The sequence below is a fragment of the Elgaria multicarinata genome, chromosome 2 (genome assembly GCF_023053635.1).
Source record: "Elgaria multicarinata webbii isolate HBS135686 ecotype San Diego chromosome 2, rElgMul1.1.pri, whole genome shotgun sequence".
NCBI classification, from domain to species: domain Eukaryota; kingdom Metazoa; phylum Chordata; class Lepidosauria; order Squamata; family Anguidae; genus Elgaria; species Elgaria multicarinata.
The window spans coordinates 92,520,609-92,540,308 of record NC_086172.1 but is presented as its reverse complement, the minus strand read 5'-3'; the positions used below and the strand labels follow the sequence as shown (position 1 = coordinate 92,540,308).

General features: G+C 42.5%; 2 protein-coding genes across 4 annotated transcripts in view; one reads left to right on the top strand and one right to left on the bottom strand.

The window, feature by feature from the left end:
• Window positions 1-3,144, top strand: part of KCNC1 (potassium voltage-gated channel subfamily C member 1) — a 129,889-nt gene extending 126,745 nt beyond the window's left edge. The window contains exons 4-5 of one of the 3 annotated variants that reach the window (XM_063117198.1): window positions 1,295-1,328; window positions 2,400-2,469. In XM_063117198.1, coding sequence (XP_062973268.1) covers window positions 1,295-1,305 — 11 coding nt within the window. In that variant the 3' untranslated portion in view covers window positions 1,306-1,328; window positions 2,400-2,469. Of the gene's footprint in view, window positions 1-1,294; window positions 1,329-1,526; window positions 1,673-2,399 lie in introns of those variants that run through there. The other 2 variants (XM_063117199.1, XM_063117200.1) reach the window with 2 other exon arrangements.
• SERGEF (secretion regulating guanine nucleotide exchange factor) overlaps window positions 1-19,700 on the bottom strand; it is a 139,209-nt gene that overhangs the window by 6,220 nt on the left and 113,289 nt on the right. The gene's annotated exons all lie outside the window — the stretch shown is intronic.

Below are 19,700 nucleotides of genomic sequence, written 5' to 3'. Positions count from 1 at the left end.
CCTGTTGCCAGTCTCCCTGGATATTTTGGCCCAACTTTTATGACAGTATCAACTGCACCCATTACTGAAATAAAAACAAGAGCAATTACACACACACACACACACACACACACACACACACACACACAGCAGATCATGGCTTATTTAAGCTGCTAAATAAATGACAACAAACATAGAAATAATGTAAAACTCATCCTATGAGATTAACAAGTGCCGATATAGAAAAGTAAAACGTCATTGAAATCCATGTCTAACTTCAGTGTGGTATACAAATGCCCCAGTCTGGTAATTCTAGCATGCGCACAGAGGCTCCAGTGTGCCTTTGGAGCTTCATGTGAGCAGTTGTTGAATGCTCTGCAGTATGCTCCCAAATAAGTAAAAAGAATGGGGCATCCCTTGCTCATGCTGAGTTTGGGGTGACGCCTCTCTCCCCCACCCCAGCCAACTGTTTTGGATTGTTGTGGCCATAGATTGTAACACTGCATATTAAGAACCTGCAAAGGCTGTAGGGTGTAATCCATGGCACAAGATAGGACTCTACAGAAACTGCAGGATGCATTGCTTGTTGGTAAAAGAAAAGAAGTCTAGACTGAATGTCAGTTGTAGAAATAGAGCATACAGAATTATAATTTTAAAGCTTATTAATGATAAGATATAGTAGAATCAATGTACTTTCATGTGAAAGTATCTCTGCTAAAATTTACCTTTGTAGCAAAGTGTTTTATATCTGATTCTGTATTGGATAGGCATTGGCCATTTTCATTCAACTGGAGCCTTTTGTTGGTTCTTGCTTCAGTGCATTGTGAGGCAGCTGCAAAATGGCACCTCTTTGGGGATGAAAAATATGCAGTTCCCATGATGCACCTCAACAGGAACCAGGCTCTGCCTGTTGACTGAAAGTAAGGCCAGCTGGCTAAAGAAGTATAAATGTCAGCATATTGTTGGCCTGTTTGGAAATATATATATATATATATCTGTAGAGAACATCTTAAGTGTTTCTTTCAACTGAATTTCATTTCATAGATTGTGTAACTGTGTCTATAACTTGCTGAGCTGTTTTGTGCATGTCTAAAAACTAGCAGAGAGGGGAAAGGGAAACAAGTGCATGCAAAAATGCTGTTAAACGAACAGAGTAGTATCTCTAGAGCAACAGAATAAATGCTTTTGATTTTTGGTGCTGGTGGAGGGGTGTTGCGTGATAAAGACATTTTTGAGGGGCCCTGTCCTTCATAAAATGTGATGTAAGGAGTTCAGTAGGATCACATAGAAAAACACTGCTGTTTATTTATCCCAGCTGCTTTATGACACTGCTTATATTATAGTAGAGGGTATCCATCCAAGGCAAAGGATTTTTTTTTCTCTCTTCACCATTTTCTGACTGTTTCTGGCATGGCCATGTTGCAAGGGATACTACTCTCAGCATGTCAAAGCATGAGGATGCTACTGATCCGGTTACTTTGTTGACCATTCTGTTGTTGATCCAATGCTGTATTATTATTTTTTGCATTTTTTTCTTTTAAACAAAGGTTATGAAATGTCACAGAGCCTTAACAGCATAGCTGGCATAAGTGGAAAAGCAGTAGGATTATCCTCAAAGCCTGCACCCTACAGTTCTCCTGGCTCAATGAGACATTCTTGGTCTCCCATCCCATCCATTTTGTAGCATGGATCAGTAGCAGAGAATGGTCTAAATAATCATAATCCTAACACTAAAAAAGAAAGGGGGGAAAAGCATTTTTTTTCTAATTAGCTGATGTGGTGTCACATCTAAGCAGATGATGATGATATTTGAAGATGTCATGTCTCTCAGTAGCATCTCATGGGGATGGTGTTACTACTTGTGTTAGTAACTCTTACATTGACTCTTATCCTTGATAAGTAGTGCTGAGATGACACTAGGTGGGCATTAGTAGCTTGGTGGGCCATAACACTGCATGATATCGGTACATAAGACAATAAGGTGGATGCACCATGTCGTTTTCTCTAATGGTGCACCATGCTAGTATGTGCTTTTCTTAGCTAATGGTTGATCCAATGGCTCTTATGGAATGGATTAGGCATATAGTGCAATGCTGAAACTTGCCAACGATTGAAGATTTTGCTTTTCTCAGGATATTTTTGAGCCATAGGAACCCTGCAGGAGTTTGAGCAAAACACACGCAGTAGGATGAAACTTTGCATGGGCGCCTATTCTATGTTGAAAGCAATAAGATACACTGTAGAGAGGTCTCTAGCTGGCTGGCTGGCTGCATGGGAAAAAAAAGTACTGGTGGAGAAGAAATCTGGCTGCCTCTGCATGTAGCTCTTTCTACCTTAGCCCTCCTTCCTTTTAAACGCCCAGCTTGGTTTGAAAAGCACAGGAGAGAAGCTCAAGTATTGATTATATTCTTTACATGCAGATCTTTGCAAAGAAAGGCCTGTCATTGCTAAATATATGCCAACAGAGGCAGTCAAAGTGACTTGACATGGAGAGAACCAGATGGACAATGATGGCTTATAAACGTCTGGGTGAAACTGTGCGGGCATAGAAGACCTCCTCATTTGGACAAATGTAATCTCACTCCATGCAAGTTTGCAGGATGATTCTATGTGGTTTCAGAGATATAAAGTAGATTTGCAGGCTTTTTCTATGGCCAAAATGTAACAAATGGTAGACATTTTTGTTGTTGTTGTTCCATAGCATGAATTGCATGAAAAACAAAACAAAAACAACCCTGCAACTGTATGAGTAATTTTAAAGGGGTGGGGCGGGGAAAGACAAAGTGATATATTTTCTTTCAAAGCTCTTTACTTTTACATACGTCGTTGTAGCCAAACTGTAAAATGTTTTAAAACCCGACATTCCTTTGCTATGGATTGCTTCTTTTTGTATACAAGATAAAAAGAGTGAATGGTTTTAAAAGTGCAATTGGGCGGTCATATTGACCATGCCTTCATAAATTCATCACGCTGACGTGAAAAATCAAGAACTTTTCATTCAAGTAGAATTGTGTAAAATGTACAAACAACCTTTTTTCCTGTCTGTTTTTGTTGGCATGCTTGTGAAACATGGGACCAAACTCTTGGGCCTGATGGTCTAGATTAATTTTCCAGCTCTGGTTATGTTGTACTTTATTGGTGTATAGACCCAATGTGAAGACCCCTCATGACAAATGGATCATATATTCAGCAGTATGATTTTTTTAAAAGAAAAAAAAGAAAAGAAAAACAGCAACAACCTGGGACTTACATATACAAATCAGGAAATTACTCAAGTATAAACTTGTCTCAGAGTTTAAGAATCAAGACAATGGCATTGTATGCAATTTAGAACTTCTGAGTTAAAATGCATGCACAATGTTATGCAAAATACTTCTAGCATGAAATAAATTTTGTATCATGGTTTCAATGCCTACTGTATAGTGTAAATCAGAATTCTTTTTCTGAAATGATCAGAGGTTCCCAGAGATATACTTCCCAAATCGTGAATAAATACCAGACTCCCAGTGGAAACCTAATAGGAAAGAAACTTGCTTTGGCTTTACTTCTAAAATGGCACACTGGGAGTGCATAATCAAGTAAGCCCCCAAGTCCTTGATGCAACTCATGTCTTCAGTCTTCACAGCACTAATAAATATAACAAATAGAAGGTAAAACCTAGAGAGTTCTGTAGGTCTCTCTCTTTTTTCCACTCTCTCCTTTCCCCCTTAATAATAAAAGTTTGGCTTTTTAGTTGATAATGTGGATTCAGTTTTTCTTACTTCTGTGGTTCTCTTAAATGCTCCACTTTGCAACAGCAGCCCGCTTCCTGTAAGCCTAGTATCTGGAGTAAAAGGAATGTGGCTTATACTGAGATCTTAAGTTGCCAAATATAAAGGGTTGTGATAGAGATCCAAGTGTGGTGGTGGTAGTGGTGTCATTTCATTTCCAATTCAAAGAATAAAATATATGGATTATTTGTCAGAATCATTCTTGCAGCAAAAACATTGCAAGTAAAGTATTTCTTCAAGGGTTACAGATTCATCACCATAATCAGTCAGCTTCCCAGAAACAAGGTAAGGCTTTGGGAACTACTGACGCATATGAAAAAGTATATGAATGAAGAACTTTCTAGAATCAACTTGACAAGAAGGGCACACAAGCTAAAGACAGTGGGCTCAATACGTAAAAGCAGAACTGTATATCTTGCCTTTTTTCATCCTGCCCCAAACCTTTCTGCTCCTAAAGGTTAATAATAGCTGTGCCCTGTAAAGGAAGAGTGCCCAGCAACCTGCTGGCTTCTTAACTGGATTTAGCACGGATCCCCAGGCACAGACACTCACAGCTCACACAAGATGAGGTTTAAGACCATTTATTAGGAAAAGGGTAGGAATACATGGGATTAGCAGAATAAAACCATAAAAGCATGCATAAATGTATAAGAACCCAGAACTACAAAGTCATACGTCACCCAGACCAAACTCAGCCGACACCCCCTGTTCTATTCACAGGAAAGTCTTTATACTATTCTTTTTGCTCCTTCCCTCCTCCCTTCAGCTTTGATGCGTGGAGTTTCTTCACACCTCCGCCCGGAATGGTTAATCACTCAAGGACACAAGACAGTTACAATCGGCTTAGCTCCAGTCTTCTCCCCCTCATACAGCTGCCTGGTTATCTCCCTTCCTATGGAACCATAAAATTCATAAATTAAAAGACACGCCAGTCCCAAGGTCCGGTTAACCCTCACCCTACCCTTACATGCCCAACTTTAAAAGGCTGCATATTTCTACATTTAAAAATACTTAAGGGCCAAACTACACGAGACACTAAGGATGCAATTCTATGAATGTTTAGACACAAAAAGTCCTACAACTCCCAGCATTCCCCAGCCAGCATAGGGTTACGGGATTTTTTTCCTGTCTAAACATGCATAGGATTGTGCTCTGTGGGAGCAATCCTGTACACCTTGGGAGTAGACAAAAAGGAAGCACTTTTAAGGCACAATCCTATGCACGTTTTGGCAGAAAAAGTCCTAGAATTCCCAGCATTGCCCAGCCACCAGGTGCCCAGAGGAGCAATCCTGGGTGGATTGGGTGAAGGACCACAGGATGCAGCAGAAGTGCTGCTCTGGCATTCGAGGAAAGCCATTGGTGAGACAGAAGTTCTCTTGGTGTAGCAGCAGATAAGTCCACTGCTATTGCTGTCCCACTGGCAGTGGGAGCTGAAACAGGCCAGAGAGCTAATGGGGTCCTAAGCTCTCCCATACCCTTGACAAGCCCTGAAAACAGGTTCCCAAAATCTACCAGCGCTAGAGCTCATGTACATAAGAACATAAGAAGTGCCCTGATGCTGGATCAGACCAAGGGTCCATATAGCCCTGCACTCTGTTCACACAGTGGCCAACCAGCTGTTGACCAGGAACCCACAAGCAGGATATGGGGTAACAGCACCCTCCCACCCATGTTCCCCAGCAACTAGTGTTTACAGGCTTCCTGCCTCTGATCCTGGAGGTAGCATATAGCCATCAGGACTAGTAGCCATTGACTGCCTTCTTCTCCAGGAATGTATCCAACCCCCTTTTAAAGCCATCCAAATTGGTGACCATCACTACATCTTGTGGCAGCAAATTCCATAGTTTAACTGTGCTGTATGAAAAAGTACTTCCTTTTATCTGTCCTGAATCTCCTACCAATCAGCTTATTATTATTATTATTATTATTATTATTATTATTATTTATTTATTTATTTATTTATATAGCACCATCAATGTACATGGTGCTGTACAGAGTAAAACAGTAAATAGCAAGACTCTGCCACATAGGCTTACAATCTAATAAAATCATAGTAAAACAATAAGGAGGGGAAGAGAAGGCAAACAGGCACAGGGTAGGGTAAGCAGGCACAGGGTAGGGTAAAACTAACAGTATAAAGTCTGCACAACATCAAGTTTTAAAAGCTTTAGGAAAAAGAAAAGTTTTTAGTTGAGCTTTAAAAGCTGCGATTGAACTTGTAGTTCTCAAATGTTCTGGAAGAGCGTTCCAGGCATAAGGGGCAGCAGAAGAAAATGGACGGAGCCGAGCAAGGGAAGTAGAGGCCCTTGGGCAGGCGAGAAACATGGCATCAGAGGAGCGAAGAGCACGAGCGGGGCAATAGTGTGAGATGAGAGAGGAGAGATAGGAAGGAGCTAGACCGTGAAAAGCTTTGAAGGTTAACAGGAGAAGTTTATAGTGGATTCTGAAGTGAATTGGAAGCCAATGAAGAGATTTCAGAAGCGGAGTAACATGGTCAGAGTGGCGAGCCAAGAAGATGATCTTTGCGGCAGAGTGGTGAACAGAAACCAATGGACTGATGTGAGAAGAAGGAAGGCCAGAGAGAAGAAGGTTGCAGTAGTCCAACCGTGAAATAACCAGTGCATGAACAAGCGTCTTGGCGGTTCTAGTATTATAGGAGAGGGGAAAACATCTCCCTATCCACATTCTCCATATCATGCATAATTTTGTACACCTCTATCACGTCTCCCCTTAGCCTCTTTATTATTATTATTATTATTAATTTATTTATATAGCACCATCAATGTACATGGTGCTGTACAGAGTAAGACAGTAAATCGCAAGACCCTGCCGCATAGGCTTACAATCTTCTATCTTAACTATATCTCCACAGACAAATACATCGTTTCTCTCAGTTTCTTGCAAAAATGCTATCAGAGGTTTCCATTCAGATATAAACGTGGATGTGGACATTTCTCTCATTATCGATGTGAGTTTTGCCATCTCCACCAGCTGTTGTAACCTTCCCTCATAAGAAAGATGCTCCAGCCCACTTATCATTTTAGTTAATTTCCTCCCATATATCTACAGTCAATGGGAGTGGGGGGTTGGAATATTGGGGGAAGGAAAAGCCGCCTGGACACACACATGGTCCTGGTCACAGCAAGCCTTTGGATGTGACCATTGTGCCACTCCGTAGGATTGCTCTTCCCAGCTGCCATTCTATACCCACTTGCCTGGGAGGGAGTGCCATTGAACTCAACTTCTTGCACTGTTGATACTCCATATTTGCTCTTGTTCTTTTCAGCTGCCAGGTGAATTACTGAGGAACCATCAGAGGCAAAGAGTTTTTTAAAAAAAACACCTGAAAAAGTCGGATCCACAGATCTCCTGCATCACATGTAATTTGGTCCAAAAATATACAGTTGGGGATGATGACAGTGTTATGGAAGTTTTTGTTGGTGATGAGGATGGCACTGTTCATGCCTTTGTTTCTTTAAGCAGCAAACTGGGAAGGTGGAGACCAGTAGGAAGGCTGGGCCCTGATTTTAAAGCACACAAAGGACCCAGAAACAGGCTGACTCTTTTTTGCTTGAGATCTTTGCTTTTACAATTGTACCTCAAGCTCTGAAGTAAAGTTCTTTGCCATGAAATAGTTACCTTTGATAATTGTCCCAGCCAATGAATCCCAGGTGCTTTCCTTAGACAGAGCTGAGTTCAGAAATCTCTTGCTTGGCTTGTAATTAATGCCTTGAAATCTCCCAAAGCCCTGAGGTGTTTGTAGTTCTGGCCTAGTTGAGGTTTTTTCTCCCTCCAGCACCGTTTTATCTGTTCCAGATTGAACTTTCATGTAAGTAGAACTCCAAACTTAGGCTTGCCCTGCTCTCTGGTGCTCTGCAGACATGTCTTTTTGAACTGTAACACCCATATCTGTTCACAAAGCCTTAGGTTTTGGTATTTGCATAACCCCTTGATGTGAGAACATAATACCATGATGTTCGCTCTCTCTCTCTCTCTGTTCACACAACACACTAACCCTCACTCAGTGGTTGAGTATGAGTTGTTGAATCATGGGTTGTCTGTTGAATCATGGGTTAGTGTCTTGTCAGAAGCCAGGACATTTTCAGCAGGGTGGGCCGTTAACCATCTTGAACAACCCTAAAACAAAACATGGGTTAGCAAGGTGGCTTGTTCAGAGAGAAAAAGAGCCACATTGTATGGTTAACAAGGCACTCTGTGGAATAAGTCCTGGGTCCAAACAAGCCATGGTTCAACAAACAAACAAACAAACAAACAACTGTTAAACAACAACCCACACTCAAACACTGAATGTGGGTTAGCATACTGTGTGAACAGCCCCTCTCTGGGACCAACAGTAAAGCAACTGCAAGGAACACAAAGTGATTCTAGCCCCATTCAGGCATTGTTTGTATGAATAGGGAAGCCATGCAGAGCCATGTTGGCCACTGAAATGCACTGTTCCTGGCCCCATCTCCAGCAGAGCATCACTGGCAGAACAGCAACAGTAGCTGAATTTTCTGACACTTCACCACGGAGACTTCTGGTGATGATCCTTCCTCTCTGGTGGTGGAGATGGCAGTCCACAGCTTCCCATGGCCTTTCTGCTGTCCTCCCAGGAAGATTGATCCCTTAATCAGGAAGGTAACTTGATTCACTGAAAATAAAAAACAAGAACCTCCTAAAAAAAACACTTAAGTAAAAATGGGATTGGGGGGTGCGGGCACAGCAAGGATCATGGCTGTAACCCTGCATGTAATCCTGCATTCCATCTGAATTCAATAGCAGATCTAACTCTGTGCAGAACTACAGACCAGGCCTTCAGCAGTGCTGCACTCAATGCATCTAAACATCTCGGAATCAGGCACTTAAGTTATATTTGTGCTTTTTGTTGTTGTTGTTTATAACTTTTCTTGTCCAGCATAAAAAAGGAGACAAAAATAATCTTAGCCGTAGGAAATCAGATGTAAAAATATCTTATTTAATGCGACCATTAGCTTGGATGGAAATTAATATACAGCATACAGAGCGAAGCAAAAATCCTACCCAAAATATAGTTTAAAATCATGCTAAAATGCTTATAAGTAAAACTGCTTCATGCTATCTTAGCCCTGCAATCAAGAACCAGGGGCCTGAGCACTAGTTCTAACATCTCACAGTGTAGGGAAAGCAGAAAACATGAATATGTCACACTTTTGTTTCCCTTGTTTCTGCTGTGACATGCAAAGTGGGGATTAGTGGTTCTCTCACCCATCATGAGACCTGTCAGCCTCCCGCTATCTAGATGAGTCACAATGGGTGCGATCCGTGAGTCCCACATTACAGCAGAAAGAGGGGGCAGAAGCATGACTCATTGGCACTTTGGCTTTGCCTGCTTCTATGTCACATTGGAATGGGCTCCAAGACCAACCACAGAGGAACTCTCTACATGTCATATGGTTGTGTAGCACAGATGGCATAGTCAGGAGGCCACTTTCAAAATTAGAGATCGTGATGGGATATAGCAAGGAAGGAAAAACCCCAAAGCACTCTACCGATTCAAGCCAGTGTCTTGATTTGTGCCCAGGTTACAGGGAGGAAACCATACAGACTCTTAAGAAAAGGTTTCCTCGTGACCTTGCAGTTCCCCTTTAAGGAAGGAGCTATTCTTAACTAGAGGCAATGTGAGTAACGTTTGCTAAAAAGTCAATTCCACTATAATGCCACAAAGCAAGCTGAGCAGAGTGGCAATTTCATTCTCAGTTGTACTTCTATAGCAGAATTGATTCTATGAGCTTTTCTACAGAAGGCTGTTAATCAGCTGTGAATCCACTGTATCTACTTTTGGTTTCGTTGAAGAATTGAGATCCGAGCACTACATGAGGAGTGTTTCTTTTCCTGCTATTCTGCTATATAACCTCTAGGAGGCATGGTGCTATAACAGAATAGCACAAATACAAAAGAGGAAATCACACTTACTTTCACAATTAAATGCTCCATTTTCTCTGCTCTAAAAAAAACTCACTGAAAGTGCTTGTTAGACACAGAAGTGAAATGGGTGGGGTGGGGGTCATGGCATCATCTAAAGAAACCATAAAAAACCATGAATACAAAATAGTGGGTGCATGATAAATGCCTCATGTAGAAAAGCCTTATATTGTTAGGTGACAGGAAGTGTATTTCATTTTATAAACCAAACTTGTGTTCCTCCATCTAAATCAGGGACGGTATCGTGATTCCAAGCCCTCCCACTGAGATGTGAGACATTAAGAGGATTGCTGTACAATCCACAAAACTTTACTTGAGTAAACAGACACTCTTTACACCTGAAGGGAGTGTGAAGGCTAGGAGCTTTTCTCTAAGCTTAATTAGCCTAACAAAGCAAGGCAGTTGCCTATCAACCAAATAGACATGCCTACCAGACAGGCTTTCTACAGACCCCTCCTTCAGGGAGTGTCTTCCAGGACCACCTTCCACTTCTTCTCAACTCCACCCCCTTGAACCTGCAGCAGACTCTGAGATCTGTCAATTATGATGCTCCCTCCCTCTCAGTCAAAGACTGAATTACCAGGGTGGGGGGAGAAGAGGAAAGATGACTTCTGACCTGGGCCTCTTGTTCAATAAGCTCCTGAGAAGATTCCTCCTTGACTTCTAGAGAGTTTTGGAGAATTCCCTTCCCTCCCACCTGCTTCCTGTCTTGGCTGGTCTTCTTCTTCAACTGCTGAATCTGATTCAGGATCCATAGTAGGGAGCCCAGGCCTGATCCTGAGAAATAGGGAACTTGTGGCTTTACAGATGGATCAGTTGGACTACAGCTCCCATCATCTGTGCCCATTGGCCAAACTGGCTCAGGCTGATGAAAGCTGGAGTCCAAAAATATCTACAACCCCACCGGCTCCCTCCCCTGATGAAAGCAATTGCTGAAGTCTTGCCATCATAGTCTTTGAATATCTTTGTCTAGCCTCATCAACAGCCTTCCCTAACGGTGCCCTCCAGATGTGTTAAGACTACAATTCTCATCATCCATTGGACCCCTGCAATCCTGTATGGCTGCAATCCTAACCGCCATTGAACACAGTGGTACTTACATCTGAGTCAGCATGGATAGTGGTTGCACTGTATGTTACATTTGAAAGATACCTCAAGGGACACTGTAGCTGCATAAAGCAGCATTGCCTTTTCAAGCAGCAGACCCAAAGTGTTTTCCATGAAGCAAAATGACACATGATGAATGGCAGGATAACTGTGCAAGAGGCAGCCAGGGAAAGTGGTTTCTATTATTCTCTCACTCCAGAAATGATTCTGGCTAATGACACTATGATAAGAGTCAAGCATAATGTCCATTAATCTGAGAGAAAATGATTTTTCACACAAATTGCCATCTCTCTCTCTCTCTCTCTCTCTCTCTCTCTCTCTCTTTCTCTCTCTCTTTCTTTCAAGTTTCAGAGGTGCAAAGAAAATACGATCACTAAAAGGAATGGTGGTTAGGCCAAATGAGCATGCCGGAATGCAAAGGAAACAGGGCAGAGATAAAGCAAGAAAATTCACAAATGAGCTGAGCACTGAAGTATAGAGGATGAAGGGGCCCTGAGGCAACAACATGTGATGTTGGCCTTTATTCTCTTTTTTGCCCGCTTTCACAAAATAAACAATGGTTTTTCATTGATTTCAAGCAAACCATCAAAGAGCTTTATGTTCCACTGTTGCTGTATCAAGGTCCCCACTTAACTGAGCAGCAGCACGTTCCAGGGACAGCCTTTGATAGGGCCCATTTCCTCAGGGAGATTTATGATATTTTTGTAACATTGTGTGAAATACCATGTTGCCAAAGACATGGGGTGGACAGACACTCACGTCCAGACTGACAGTACTAGTCTTCAAAGCAGATACAGTTTCCCAAAAGCAGAACACGATGCCCCCGCAGCTCCCCAAGTTACCTTTTGCTAGCCAGCTGCAAAAAGTCCACCTCTCTTGTGCTAGTCCCAATCCAAACTGCAAAACCATTTCATCCTGCCACATCCCTCCTTCCACACCCACCCTGACCTATATTCTTTAGGGGTGCGCGCTCCACTCCACAAGACCAAGGGTCCGTCGGAGGTCCGATCTCGCAGAGCAGATATTGGTCAGTTTTAAAACTGGTGGATCCCTGCAGTGCGGAGCAAAGATTGTTCAGAGCTCCAAAGGTATCTGAAGTCTCCAAAGGTTTTTGAGGCTTCATGAGGGGTATTGGTATTATTATTATTATCATCATCATCATCATCATCATCATCATCATCATTTATATACTGCCCCATAGCCGAAGCTCTCTGGGCGGTTAACTTGATGGATTAACTGAACATAAGAAGGGCTATGCTGGATCAGACCAAGGGTCCATCTAGTCCAGCACTCTGTTCACACAGTGGCCATCCAGCCATCGCCAGGGGCCAGCAAGGCAGGACATGGTGCAACAGCACCCTCCCACCCATGTTCCCCAGCAACTGGTGCACACAGGCTTACTGCCTCGAATACAGCATTTTCCTTATTAGGAAGAAGCTAATGCAGGAGGTTCTTGTATGTACTAGTTCTTCTTCTGTTCTCTATTCCAAGTTCCACTCCTCATATGCACTTGATCTTCTCTCAAGAGAGCTTGCAGAACTTTCAGAAACTAGAACCTCTTACAGAAATCAAAGTCCCCCATCCATGTGTGTTGACATGGTATCATATACCATATGTATAAATTATGGGAGCTGTGTCTGAACTAGAATGAAACTACAACCAATTTTCTTCACTTCTTCAAAAATTGATGTTGGCTGAATGGAAGGATTTTGGAAAAATGGTTCACATTACGAAAATAATGAAAACCATTTCATGTAAATAAGTTGTCCCAGGAAATGATGGTGACTGCTGCTAGGCAGTGTAGATCTATTCAGTCTCGCAAGCCAATATTAAGATATGGAAAAGAATCTTGAGCCAAAGGCTGATCTATGTGCCGCAAGAATGGACGCAACTTGGCTAGGCGTAAAGTCAAGAGAAGAAGGGGCGGCGAGAGAAAAGTTTGCTATTGCTAGTACTAGTATCTCCTGTTTTGAAGACAGGACTCAAGTTAAATGCTTTGAAAAAATATATTAAAAATAAAGGTATTCATATTTATGTTTCTTCTCGTCTGACCTCTCATAGGGAGAGCACCCCTCCCATTTCACCCCATTAGAGCAAATGGTCAGAAAACGCATCAGATCTCTATTTTATAAACTGAAGATACACAACTGTGCATCAGCAAAGTAAAGGATAAAAGGTTGAGTTTCAGGTGTGTGTAGTGGGGAATGGTTTGAGGGGAATTTTTTATTTAAAACATTCCTTAAAATCAAGGGATGAATGGATGTGCTTCCAACTTGGCATGGCTAAATCCCTACTTAAGAGCTCTCACAGTGCCAAGTTTCATCTCTTTACCTTTAAAAATGACAGAGCTGTAAGCATTTTGGTTTCCCATAAGCTATAATAGGGAAGTTATCCAAAAATGGAACAGTTATTATTATTATTATTATTTATTTATATAGCACCATCAATGCACATGGTGCTGTACAGAGTAAAACAATAAATAGCAAGGCCCTGCCGCATAGGCTTACATTCTAATAAAATCATAGTAAAGCAATAAGGAGGGGAAGAGAATGGAAACAGGCACTGGGTAGGGTAAACAGGCACAGGGTAGGGTAAAACTAACAGTATAACAGTATAACTAACAGTCTAAAGTCTGAGCAACATCAAGTTTTAAAAGCTTTAGGAAAAAGAAAAGTTTTTAGCTGAGCTTTAAAAGCTGTGATTGAAGTTGTAGATCTCAAATGTTCTGGGAGAGCGTTCCAGGCGTAAGGGGCAGCAGAAGAGAATGGACGAAGCCAAGCAAGGGAAGTAGAGACCCTTGGGCAGGTGAGAAACATGGCATCAGAGGAGCGAAGAGCACGAGCGGGGCAATAGTGTGAGATGAGAGAGGAGAGATAGGGCGGAGCTAGACTGTGGAAAGCTTTGAAGGTCAACAGGAGAAGTTTATATTGGATTCTGAAGTGAATTGGAAGCCAATGAAGAGATTTCAGAAGTGGAGTAACATGGTCAGAGCGGCGAGCCAAGAAGATGATCTTAACGGCAGCGTGGTGGACAGAAACCAATGGACTGATGTGAGAAGAAGGAAGGCCAGAGAGAAGAAGGTTGCAGTAGTCCTACCGAGAAATAACCAGTGCATGAACAAGCGTCTTGGCAGAAGAGACAGACAGAAATGATCGAATCCTGGCAATATTATACAGGAAAAAGCGACAGGATTTGGCTACTGCCTCAATATGAGGAATAAAGGAGAGCGAAGAATCAAATATAAAGCCAAGACTATGAGCTTCATTGACCGGAGTAAACGTAACATCATTGACAGTAAGAGAGAATGAGAGATGAGGAGAAGGTTTAGGAGGAAAAACAAGCAATTCAGTCTTTGCCATATTAAGTTTCAAACGACGATGAAGCAGCCAGGCTGAGATATCTGAAAGACATGCCGAGATACGATTGTGAACATCAGGAGAAAGTTCCGGAGATGAAAGATATAATTGTGTATCATCGGCATAAAGATGATATTGAAGGCCATGAGATTGAATAAGCTTACCCAAGGGCAACATGTATAAAGAAAACAACAACGGGCCAAGCACTGAGCCTTGCGGAACCCCTACTGAAAGGGGAAAAGAGGAAGACGAATTGCCATTAGCCAACACGCTGAAGGAGCGACCCGCTAGATAGGAGGCAAACCAGTTATAGACAGAGCCACAAAGACCAAGGTCATGAAGGGAGTCTAAGAGAAGATCATGATCAACCGTGTCAAAGGCTGCGGTTAGATCAAGGAGAATAAGAACGGAATAAAGGCCTTTAGACTTGGCAGTAAGAAGATCGTTGGTGATCTTATTAAGGGCTGTTTCAGTGGAATGCAAAGGACGGAATCCGGATTGAAAAGGATCCAGAGCAGAGTTACTAGAAAGAAAGTCAAGACAATGAGAGAAGACCACGCTCCAGGATCTTTGAAACAAAAGGCAACAAAGAGACAGGTCAGTAGTTAGACAGAGATAGCCTATCAAGAGTAGGTTTCTTGAGAATAGGAGAGACTGTAGCGTGCTTAAAAGCAGAAGGAAATGAACCAGAGGACAGAGAAAAATTAATAATATGAAGCAAGGAGGGGAGGATAGCAGGGATAAGATTAATAAAGATGCGAGAATGAATCGGATCACAAGAAGAAGTGGAAGGCTTTGAAGAGCGCAGTATTGTAGACAGTTCATCAGCTGAGACCGAAGGAAACTCAGAGAAATTTGCAGGAGGAACTGGCAGATGAGGAACAGGAACTGGAAGAGGAGCAGAGCTGGCCAGATCGGAGCGAATAGTTTGGATTTTAGCATTGAAAAAAGAGGCAAAGTTGTTAGCAGACAGAGAGGCGGGGAGAGATGGTGGATTAGGCTTCAGAAGAGAATTGAAGGACGCGAAGAGCCGCTGAGGATGCCTAGCATTTGACTGGATCAGCGTTGAGTAGTACTGCTGTTTGGCCAATGAAATGGCAGAAGAGAAAGAGGAGAGTACAAATTTGTAATGGACAAAGTCCGCCCAGTTCTCCAATGGACAATCCAACGGTGTGGTGCCGCTCCGAAAATCAGAGTGGAGAATCACCTCATTAGAGCACCACTCCGATTTTAGGAGTGGAGCAGACCCGCTCCGCACACCCCTAATATTCTTACATCAACTGACCATCAGTGGCCAAGATGCTTGCTAGGAAGCTATAGTATACTGAATCCTAGAGAAATGATAATCTCTTATCAGAGTTGTAAATATGGGATAGTCTCATAAAGACATAAGAAGAGCCATGCTGGATCAGACCTATGTAGCCCAGCATTCTGTTCCCACAGTGACCAACTGGCCTCCTGTGAGAAGCTCACAAGCAGGACATGAGTGTGACAGCACCTTCCTTCTCATGTTCCCCAGCAACTGGCCCAAGAGGCATAACGGCCTCCAGTACTAGAGGTATTTTATAGCCATCATGAGTAATAGCCAGAGTAGTAGCCATGAACAGCTTTATCCTCCATGAATTTGCTGAAACCTCTTTCAAAACTGTCCAAGTTGGTGAAAATCACTACATCTCGTCGTAGCAAATTCCACAGTTTAACAATGCTTCGTATGAAGACATACTTCTTTTTATTCATCTCCAATTGGATTTAGACGTATATGTTGGGTTTGTCTACATGATGCTCCCTACCACTACCCCCCAAACTGCATGTTACATGGGCTCATGCACCCACATCAGGTGGCAGGGCCAGAGAAGTGGCAAATCACGCAACTCCACCCCACCCCACCTCAGCCAAGAGAACATGCTTGTCGCTGCCTCTCCACCAGCAGGTACCCCAGGAATGCCCCACCAGCCACCCTATCCCAGGGAGAGCCACGCAGCCAAAAGAAGCACCCAGGTCTCATGAGATATTGCATGAGTTCCTGCAGGAGCCTAGCCAGGTCTCACGAGACCCAGTGGGCCACTTCCTGCAGATGTGTGGCATGGCAGCAACAGTCAGGGGCACACAGCAGCAGTGAGAGTGGCGGTGGCGAGGTGGCACAGGTTCTCTCCTGCTTCTAGCGGCAAGAGAGCTTGAGTCAGCCCTGCTAATGTGGGAAAATGGGGTGGGGTTAACTCTTTACTCCTTCACTGCAGTTCTAATCCAGATCAGGGTGGTGGCATCTGAAATATGCATAAGAAATTTTTTTTCTCCCATTCGCTTCAAGGGGAGCTTTTTTTTCCTTTGCAAATTGTCCCAATCCTTAAAGTCCCCTACCCTCAACAGCCACACTAGAGTCCTGACCCAGATTGGTCCCTAACCTGTGCTTACATTTGAGTAAGAAAAAAAGCCCAATGTAACTGCATGCTAAATATTAGAGGTAATGTAAAGTGGAATGCCAAGAGAGCCACATGGGCAAAAGAGTTAAATACACTCTCCCCCTACCTCTCAAGATAGCAGTGCATGGCTGTTACTAAAAATAAGTGTGATTAACCAGTTCACAAGTGGTTGCCTGTATATGTAGTATAGAAGCAGTATGCAGACAAAAATAATCACCAGAACCCAAATGGAGGTTTCCATGGATGCAATTTTACTTATGTAAATTTGCTCACAGGTTTTCTTAGATTGTCAACTTGCTCACAAAGCATGCTTCTCTTGCTTATTTGGAGCACTCTTTGTGCAGAAATTCATACTAATGTACGTTGTCTAACCTTGGATAGAATGGAGGAGGGAATTATATATCTGTGTAGTTCTATACCTGAAAGGCCTTCAAAAACACATTATTTATCTTATAAAGAAGAATGGGTCTTGTCCTTTGTGATTTCACATATCACCTTGAAGTTGCCAGTCTTGATCAAACAAATATTGTGATTTGTGTCCCAATCCAGAACACTGATACAAAATCAGAAATGGGGAACCTTCCTAAGCTGCATGAGGTCTGCATTCTGTTCTTAGCTTCCACAATATACTTTGCAGTTTAGGACATTTCACTGAGGCTACAATCCTATACAAACTTACCTGGGAGTAAGTCCCATTGAACTTAATGGGGCTTACATCTGAGTTACAGTGCAATCCTATGTATGATTACTGATAACAAAATCTCACTGTATTCAACAGGACTTATCCCTAACCCTAACCCTGTTAAGCAATTAAGACCTGGGTGAAAGCATTTGAGCTTACCCATATTTTTCAGAAAGTTTATTCAATCCAGCGACTTATGGTGGGATCCAAAGTGCAACTGCTGTGGAAAAGGCAAATTCCATGTTGGGAATAATTAGGAAAGGAACTGCAAATAAAACTGTCAATATTAAGACACCAGAGACAAAGTCCTGTGAGGAAAGATGAAAAGAAAAAAGTATGTTTAACCTTGAGAAGAGAAGGTGGAAGGAGGATAAGATAGCACTTTTCAAGTACCGTATTTCTTCGATTCTAAGACACCATCGATTGTAAGACGCACACTAATTTTGGTACCACCAACAGAAAAAAAGCATTGATTCTAAGAAATAATAAACGCACCCGCAATTCTAAGATGCACCCCATTTTTAGAGATGTTTATATGGGGGAAAAGTGTGTCTTAGAATTGAAGAAATACGGTACCTTACAGGGTTGCCACACAGAAGAGGGGTTTAAATTACAGGAAGCCAGATTTTGGCTGAATATCAGGAAAAAGTTTCTAAAGGTTGGAGCGGTCAGGCAATGGAACCAACTGCCTGGGACGGGGTGGGGGGGCTCTCCATTGTGAGAGGTACTCAAGTGGAGACTTGAGAGCCATCAGTCAGGGATGCTTTAAATTGGATTCCTGCATGAGCAGAGGGTTGGACTCAATGGCCTAATGGCCCTTCCAACTCTATGATTCTATATCATAATGGCACCATACAAATGACCACACTTGGAATGCTGTGTACAGTTTTGGTTACTGCAGCTCCAAAGGGAGATTGTAGAGTTGAAACAGAAGCAGAGAAGGACAATTAAAATTATCAAAGGGCTGGAGAAACTTTCCTATGAGGAAATGTTACAATGTTTGGGGGCTTTTAACTTGGAAAAAGGGCAAATAGCTGGACATGATAGTGTATAAAATTATGCATGGTGTGAGGAAAGTGGATAGGGAGAAAAAAATCTCGTAATACTAGAAGCTGTGGTCCTCCAATGATAGAATTCAGAACAAATGAAAGATAATACTTTATCACAGAGTACATGGTATGCAGTGCCAACGCCAGGTTTCTGAGGGCCCTTGGGCAAGACACTGTCAATGAGCCCTCAGTGACTCTACCTCCTCAGTGCCATTGCAAGCAACTATTCTCACTATCCTCTCTCTCATTATTGTTACCACTTACTTGATCAACAGGCAGAGAGCCAGGGAGCAAGTAGGCAGTGGCATCTGCTGTGTCTCCTTCTCTCCACCTCCATTTTCTGGGCCAGAGCAAGAGGTAGGAGAACAAACAGGTTGTCATGGTGAACAGGAGGAGCAAGTCCAGGGTGCTCTTGTCAGTGGCCCCCTGCTGGGGTGTGGGTGCTTGGCAGTTGCCCAACCATGCCTACCTTTGATGCCAGCCCCAACACGATTAAGATTGGCCACCAATTTGGACAACTTTAAAAAGGGGTTAGACAAATCCATGAAGGATAAGGCTCCTCAATGACTACTAGTCATTGTGTTGTGATGCCTCCACTATCAAGAGGCAGTATCCCTACATGTACCAATTGTGGGGTAACATGAGCAGGATGGTGCTATTGAACCCATGTCCTATTTGCTGGCTTCTCACAGCCATCTGGTTGGCTACTGGGTGCACAGAATGCTGGGCTAAACAGGACATTGGTCTGATCCAGCAGACCTATTCTTATGTGACTATCCATCATATACAAGCTGGTGCCAACAGAAGCTCTATACTAGTGAACAAGGTATGTGAAGGCAGGACAGGAGAGAGATGGCTTCTATGGCATTCTTATGATATTGTTCTTGTGTTAAATGCTCCTGCCCCTCTTGCAGCATCTGGTTGGACACTGATTAAGATGTACTAGAGAGGCCTTTGGTCTGATTCCTTCAGGGCTCTTCTTATGTCCTCTTTCTCATAATATCTAGGTAAACATAATCCATGACATGACATCATTGTGTTGTGAATTGCCCCATTTATGCAGTCAGTGGTGCAAGATGTCTCTCCCCCACCCCACCCTCCACCAATACACTCTATAGTACTCTTGTTTGATTCCTGATGTTTCCATTGCCACATAAAACAAAATGAATTGACTGGTCTTACCCACTGAATCAGGAATTGACTGACTTAATTAGTCAGCTCTCAAGGAATGGATAAAAACTAATTTTGGCAAGTTTGTCAGTTCTATAATGCAATTTGTCAGCATAGTTGACTAATTTTTCACTAATTTTTTTTAAAAATGAATACTGTATATAGCCGCCAAAGGTACAATTAAAAATGGATATATATCTATA